This window comes from Lolium rigidum, chromosome 4 (genome assembly GCF_022539505.1).
Source record: "Lolium rigidum isolate FL_2022 chromosome 4, APGP_CSIRO_Lrig_0.1, whole genome shotgun sequence".
Lineage (NCBI taxonomy): Eukaryota > Viridiplantae > Streptophyta > Magnoliopsida > Poales > Poaceae > Lolium > Lolium rigidum.
In genome coordinates this window covers 186,180,206-186,187,354 of record NC_061511.1, presented here as the reverse complement: position 1 = coordinate 186,187,354, position 7,149 = coordinate 186,180,206, and the positions used below count along the sequence as shown (strand labels likewise).

The following is a 7,149-nucleotide window of genomic DNA, read 5'->3' as shown; positions in this document are numbered from 1 at the left end:
TTCTCCAATGGCAAAGACTTGATGATATTTTGGAGTTTTCACCTTGCTTGGTTCGGTGACACCATCATAGAGTTTGGTGAAGACCTTCCCAATAGAGGTGGATTTGTCGATGAAGTCGAAGCTGTCAGCGTCGCTTGAATCATCGCTTATATAAGAGTCCGCCGATGATTCGAAGGACATGTCGCTGAAGATTCGGCGAGTTTTTCACTTGCCCTCGTCGTCGATGAAGCGTGGCGACGAAATCTCCTTATCGCTGGACTCGACGGATGATACTGAGTTTGAGAGATCAGAACCAGCCGACGAAAATCCCGACGAGATCGGAACTTCGAGACGATACACTCCTTCTTTCTCGACGCGGAAATCGAATTTTCCGAACGTCATCTTCATTGGCTCCTCCAGATACACATATGCATCCAAACGGGAGGGCGGGTGAGGAACAAAATCGACAAGACCAGTTTCGATCTGTTTACCTCTGTCCATGATGTTGCTTGCTACTGATGAAGTCGACGATCTTGAACGTGCCATCGAGATCAGCTCCTTGTCGCCTCTAATTCCCACGGACGGCGCCAATTGACAAGGTATTAACTTGTCAATGCCTATGGATTGTAGGCTAGGGTTTAGTTAGAAGTAGAGGGCAAGTAGATCTCGAAGGTTTCAGCCGAAAAGTACTCGACGATTATGAAAACTAGGGTTTGTGAACAACGATTCGATGATCTCTTCGTCTCTTGACTCCCCCTTTATATAGGAGGCGGAGCCGAGGGTTTCGTTTTGTACAAGTTACAGAGTCCGGGACGGTTTCTAACTCATCCCGCCAGATTACAAATAACACTTCCTATTACAATTCTAACTTTCCTTAATATATCTGGGGCTCCCGAATCTTCTTATTCTTCGTGTAGTGGGCCTTCAGTAAACCCCGGGTACTATCTTCGGCAGGCCCATTTGGGATGCCTATGTCACCCCTACCTCGCGCACCAGTTCGTCAAGAAACTCCCCAGTCCTTGAGTGGTCGGTCGGGCCGTATACCAGCATAAAGCGCCATTTGAGTCTAGTGTTTCATTGCCGGATTTCCGCAAAAATGAACAACTCCCCTTTCTTCCACGACCCGCCCCTGAAACCTAAGAGCATCCCCCAAAATGCCCATTAGCCGGCGCCCAATCCAAGCAAATTGTTCTCCGCGCTCCAAGCTCCTAAGCTTCGGAGCAGAAAACTCTTTCTTCACCGTCTCCTGGAGGCCAATAATGTCGGCCCTCTCCCTTGTCATATAATCACGGAGTTGAGTCCGGCACCCTTGCCGTCCAAAACCCCGGATGTTGTAGATCAGCCCCTTCACTCTGCTCTGCCTTTTTTGAACTGTTTCCTTCTCGGAGCGAGCTTGGGTTTTCTGGTACCGGTGTCTTTATGAGGATATTACGAATGTATTCATTTTCTGGGCACTTTTTAGGATATTTTGTATGACTTGTATGGCGGATAAACGTAGATTTCTGACCATGCAAAATGGTGGGACCCACAGATTCAAGCAAACGCGGTTTTCTATGACTTGTATTGTACTGTGAAGATAGAGACTTCCGCTAGGGCGATGGGCGCTTACTTTGGCAGTTAGTCATCGATCAGATCAGCCCCATATATCTTCTTGCTATTGGAATTCTGTCTACACACCATTCGCAGCATCTAGCTAGCTAGACTTGTAGAGCGGCAAGTGGGCCCTTCTGTAACACGATAAACCTGTTGAGGACAGAGTAGGCTCAAGTGCAGGGAGCTCAGTAGAGCCAATGGGAGCAAGTGCAGCTACGGTATGAATCTTCAAACAAAAGCAATCTTCTGCATCTCTTCTTGTTGTGATTAAAACAAATTTACCACTCTCGATCTCAATCTTCTAGAAAATTAATCTTTTGGTTTCTTCTACTTCTTGTTTCAAAATTAGTGTATGTTTGGGTCTTATATTTATGCCCTCTCTATAAACGGAAGGAGCAAATCTTAGGGAGCTTTTTGGTTTCCGTCGGGGAGTCACAAAGCGTTCCGCGTCGCTCGCCTCTCATCCACCGCCTGAACTAAAGTTTCTTTCGGGCGGTCCTCCGATCCGCATCCCTCCGCCCCGATCTCCTCCAGCGAACTCTTCCCCGTCGAGCAGCAGCGACGGCACCGGTGCAGGCCCCCTTTTTCTCCTACTCGCCCACATCCTTTGTTCTGCAGCTCCTTGCGAGTAGAGAAGCACCGCCGCGCCGCTCAGATTTGTTGAGTTCTGACCAGTTCGTCACTGGTTTCCACTCTTGAGTTTACAGATTTCTTTCAGTAGTAGTAGGTGATTTGGGTGATTAGTAGCTGCACCACCTCCTGCAAATTGGACAAGGAACTCCAAACAGGTTTCTGTTTTCACCCATTTCGTTAGCAAACTTGACTAATTACGTTTACGTTTACATGAACTACTTGTCTTAGCTAAAATTTTGTTGAGCTAATGTTGTTTCCTATATATAAGTCGACATGGGCCAGAACCAGAACTAAGCCATAATGATTGTAGCTGGGTGTAAACTACGTTGACTATGTATATCGGTGTATGACCAAATCATTTGAAAATAATACTGTAAATTCTAATACAGTGACGTTAAGATCCTTAATGTGGCTGATGATTCTTTGAATGATTGAAATACTTATCTGAAAAATCCCAGCTAAGATGACAAATCTAGCCATAGGTGCATCTACATGGGCTTCATGTAACAAAATATGAGCTGGTCTCTACAGAGTAGCTAATAGCACAAAATGGATCTAAATACTTATACACACAAAAAACTGGTATGTTACCTTGATATTTTTTCTTTTGTCATGATAGCAGAGTGAAGGGTCGCCCCATAGAGGAATTGACCAGTGGTAGTTGGTAGAAGCTCCAATTGGTAGTATATCCAAATTACTAGAGTTTCTTAGTTTTCGTCGATATTACTTCTCCTCAATTATGTGCTTATTTGATATACTATGCACTTCTAATGTCAAAACACTATTGGCAAATGGCAATATCTTCCACAATAGTTGTCATAGCTATAGCTGATGAAGCCAAACAAATGCGATTTAAAACATTGAAAATGAGGCTTGTCTTCCACCGCCGATGAAGGTTTGCAAGTCCCCTGCTGATGGCAGGGTTTTTTTTCCTCCATCGATGTTAACTCTATTTGTTCCTATATGCAAATTTAGGCTAGAGATTTTCCTTTTTATTTATTTTTCTTACATGTTTGAAGTATGGAATTTTATTCTTCGATCTGATTTCATTAGGTTAATGCTACCTGCAAGCTGGTGAAGAATGAGACCACTGCTACTCTTGGGTATAGTTATGTCGGTGCGCTATTGGAAAGTCCAAGTGTCCACATGGAGGTACTTGTATTACTCACTCCTATGGCCTACCTAGTTGTTGCCACCTTAGGGTCCCAGCGTCGCCGTTCCACAAGTTGGTTCATCCAGAAAGGTCTCTTTGTCGCGCACACCTTGTCCTTCCCACTGGGAGCATACACACTAGGCTCAATGCAATCTCACTCCGCGGCGAAGAGCTGCATGTACTCCCTTTGGGCTGGAAGTCTCTTCATCCTTCATGCTTGTACCGATACAAGCTATAAACTCGATGACATCAAACAAGTAACAAGGTCTCAATACCGCTATTTGCTTTACTATGCAAATGGGTATTTGCTTTTGAGAACCTTACTTGCGGCTGGGAATTCATCCTTGTATTTTCTAGTTACCCCTTTGTACATCATTGCTATGTTAAAACTAGACTTCCTAAAAGCACCATGTGTGCTGTCAAGCAGCTCATGGAACTTGAATAAGATGGTTGCTGATTACATGTATAACGAGCACACCAGGGGAAAATTTGTCCCAGCCACCATGGAAGGTTGTCATTACCTGGTCGACTGGCCCCTCAACAAATCTAAGTTGGATGCTCCATCATATGCAGCACAACTTACAGGGCATGTTGATCATGTCATTGACATAGAGAAGATATGGCTGTGCAGTAACCTGTCACTGGACCAAGAGCTAAAGGATACATGCCTCTCCTTCTCTCTTTTTCACCTGTTGAGGAGGCGCTTCTTTGGGTTTACCTGTGGCGAATCCAAGGAAAGGGCACATGATTTCGTCTTCAAGGGGTTGCTATTGGAGAATGAGGAAGGTGTCACGGACTGCAATCGGGTTTTCAGGGTGATTGAGACTGAGTTAGCCTTTATGTATGATTTCTTCTTCACTAAGTCTGCTGTCACTTATTACGGATCAAGGGTGGCGATGATTCTGTCCTTGCTTTCAGTTATCTTCCTTTCTCTTACAATAATGTGGACAGTCAGGTCAAAAGAAGGCAAGGAGATGACAGATGCTGATACTGTTATCAGCTTATTCGTACTTGCATCCGCTGCTTCTCTTGAATTGCTACAGCTGCTACTTTACTGGACTAGCATTTGGAGCAGAGTATCCTTTGTTTGTGGTTATGTCAGAGAGCAAGCAAGATGGAACACATGGGGAGGTTGCTGGTGCTGCATGACTATAAGATTGAATGAGTTTCTTGCCAAAATTGGTGTGCATTGTGCACCAAACAAACACTATTGGCAGCACAAGCTTGGGCAGTACTCATTACTTGATTTCAAGCCTACATACCGTGACAAGCTGACTGGGTATTTTAATGCCCCTCCCACTCCTGGACACCAAATAGGCATCTTCCAACAAACAAACATGTATTTATTTGCCAAAAAACAAACAAACACGTATGTGCGGATGGTCCGTGGGAAACATGGAAAACCTACAGAGGTATCTGCACAAGTAAAGAAGGCACTTATTTGCTCCCTGAAGCGTAGTAATGGTGAACTCGCGAATGGGAAATCGTCCTTAGTGTCCAATGAAGCAGGACACCTTTCATGGGCTTGTGCACGGGACTTGCACTCGATGTCAGACACAAGCTGCATCATCATGACTTGGCACATTGCGACCTGGTACTGTGAGATGGGAACAACTAGGTATGGCTCTTCTTACCTAGACGAGGGAGCACAACTCAAGACCAATCTTGGTGTCGCCACAAAACTGTCAAAATACTGTGCATACTTGGTGGTCCACGCACCAAAGCTTCTTCCTGGGCACCACTACGATACAAGCCGTGTGTTCGATGCCGTCGCGGTAGAAGCCAACAAGTTTCTGCTGCCATCTATGAGGAGGAGGGCTAAGTATGAGGCGCTGAGGAACTACGGGCTAGAAGAATCAGAGGCTACCATCTTCCAGAGCGGCGCCAAGCTGGGGAAGCAGCTCGAGGAGATACAAGATGTTACCAGGCGCTGGAAGGTCCTAGCTGATTTCTGGTCAGAGATGATGCTCTACGTCGCACCATCAGATGATGTCAATGAGCACATTGATCAGCTCACGCGGGGCGGCGAGCTCATCACCCACCTGTGGGCTTTGCTCTCCCATGCTGGAATTCTGCAGAGGGATCAACCGGGTACTCCTCCTAGCCGCCATCCACATGCAGAAAGTACTTGTTCCAGTCACCAGGAAATTTTTGAGCAAGCTGCAGCAAGATATGAAGGAGCTACCACTACCCTGGCTGATCATTTAGCAACTACATCCCCTGCTCGACATTTGGCCGACAATCCGCAAATGAGTGGCGCTACCCTGCAAGATGTTCTTAAAGCTGATAGACTGCCACAGGCACCTGTGCTGCCGGATATCGCTAAATCAATTGATTGCCATATTGATGTTCCTGAAGATTCTATCCACACGCGGGAAAGCCGTCCCTGAACTAGTGCGATCAACTCACTTCAACGACAAGCTTTATTACTCAGTCCGTTTGATGCCGTAAGTTGTACGAGTGCATGCTTTGGTCAGTTACTCGGCCTGTACCTGTTGCCTTCAGTTATTTTTCAGCATGTTTTCAATTTTCAACCTGTAATTTTCTTTAGATCGAAACAACCTATGTAATTTCAATGCTTTCTCTCATGTAAATGCCATGTGCATGTAGTACGTGTTAATATTATTACGGTGGTCTGTGAAAGCTCTGATATGTTTAGGCAAAAAAAAAAAGTACTGTACTGCACCACCTTGAAATTTGCTGCTACTGCAGCTTGTCAACTTGATGCTGATAAGTTAAACCATTCTTCAGAGTTGTACATGATTTGGGGACATAGTTGTGCGTGCGCACGAGACCTAGAAAAATTTAGAGATGTACTAAAATAGCATATGCCTATGTCTTGGTCTACAGTTGGCTTCATAAAGATTTAACAAATGCTCATCCGGACGTAATAACTTGTTCCTCTAGTGAACAAATATGGCATTTGGAACTGATAACATTTTATTTCTTAGTCGACTTCACGTAAACGGATTAATTCAACAGTATAGACCGATCTTAAACGTGAGTTTCAAGATTTTCACGAATGTGACCACCATTAGACTAAACACAGTGGCTGATCAGGTGGTGAGGCCGTCGCAGACTGGTTTTATGCAAGGGTGTAATATCCTAGACGGGATAGTAGTCCTACATGAAACGGTGCATGAGCTACACACCAAAAGGTTGAATGGGGTTATTTTAAAGTTAGATTTTGAGAAGGCCTATGATAAAAATAAAGTGGTATTTTCTTCATCAGACACTCGTGATGAAAGGTTTTCCACCTGAGTGGCGTGCTTTGATCAATAATTTCGTATCTGGAGGAAGTGTTGCGATCCGTGTTAATGATGACACATGACACTTCTTCCAGACTAGAAAAGGTTTACGCCAATGGGATCCTCTATCACCACTTTTGTTTAACATAGTGATTGATATGCTCATCATCCTGATCGAACATGCCAAGTCTGATGGCCTTATTTAAGGGGTGATCCCTCATCTGGTTGATGGGGGTTTATCAATTCTTCAATACGATGATGATACAATTTTATTTATGGAACATGACCTTGACAAAGCTCGAAATTTGAAGCTAATCTTGGCTGCTTTTGAGCAATTATCGGGTCTCAAAATTAATTTCCATAAAAGTAAATTGTTCTGCTTCGGCGAAGCCCAGGACTCAGTTGCCGATTATACGGAACTATTTGGTAACATAAAAAATGAGCTAAAACTATGGGTTGCCGCGGGGGCAAAACGTGTGAGTCTTTTGGTGCCGCGAGAGTAGTCGTGTTGTAAAGTATCCGTCTTGTTTCTTTGTAAAACTT

General features: G+C 44.5%; 1 protein-coding gene across 2 annotated transcripts; it reads left to right on the top strand.

Moving 5' to 3' along the window:
• Nucleotides 1-1,653: 1,653 nt before the first annotated feature.
• On the top strand, nucleotides 1,654-6,001 carry LOC124706614. Of its 2 annotated transcripts, none has more exons than XM_047238293.1 (2): nucleotides 1,654-1,790; nucleotides 3,259-6,001. In XM_047238293.1, the coding sequence occupies exons 1-2, from the start codon at nucleotides 1,770-1,772 to the stop codon at nucleotides 5,746-5,748; spliced, it is 2,511 nt and encodes an 836-aa protein (XP_047094249.1). In that variant the 5' UTR covers nucleotides 1,654-1,769; the 3' UTR covers nucleotides 5,749-6,001. The 2 variants fall into 2 exon arrangements, with proteins under 2 accessions (XP_047094249.1, XP_047094250.1); XM_047238294.1 differs by lacking the exon at nucleotides 1,654-1,790 and adding an exon at nucleotides 1,804-2,360.
• Nucleotides 6,002-7,149: the final 1,148 nt, after the last annotated feature.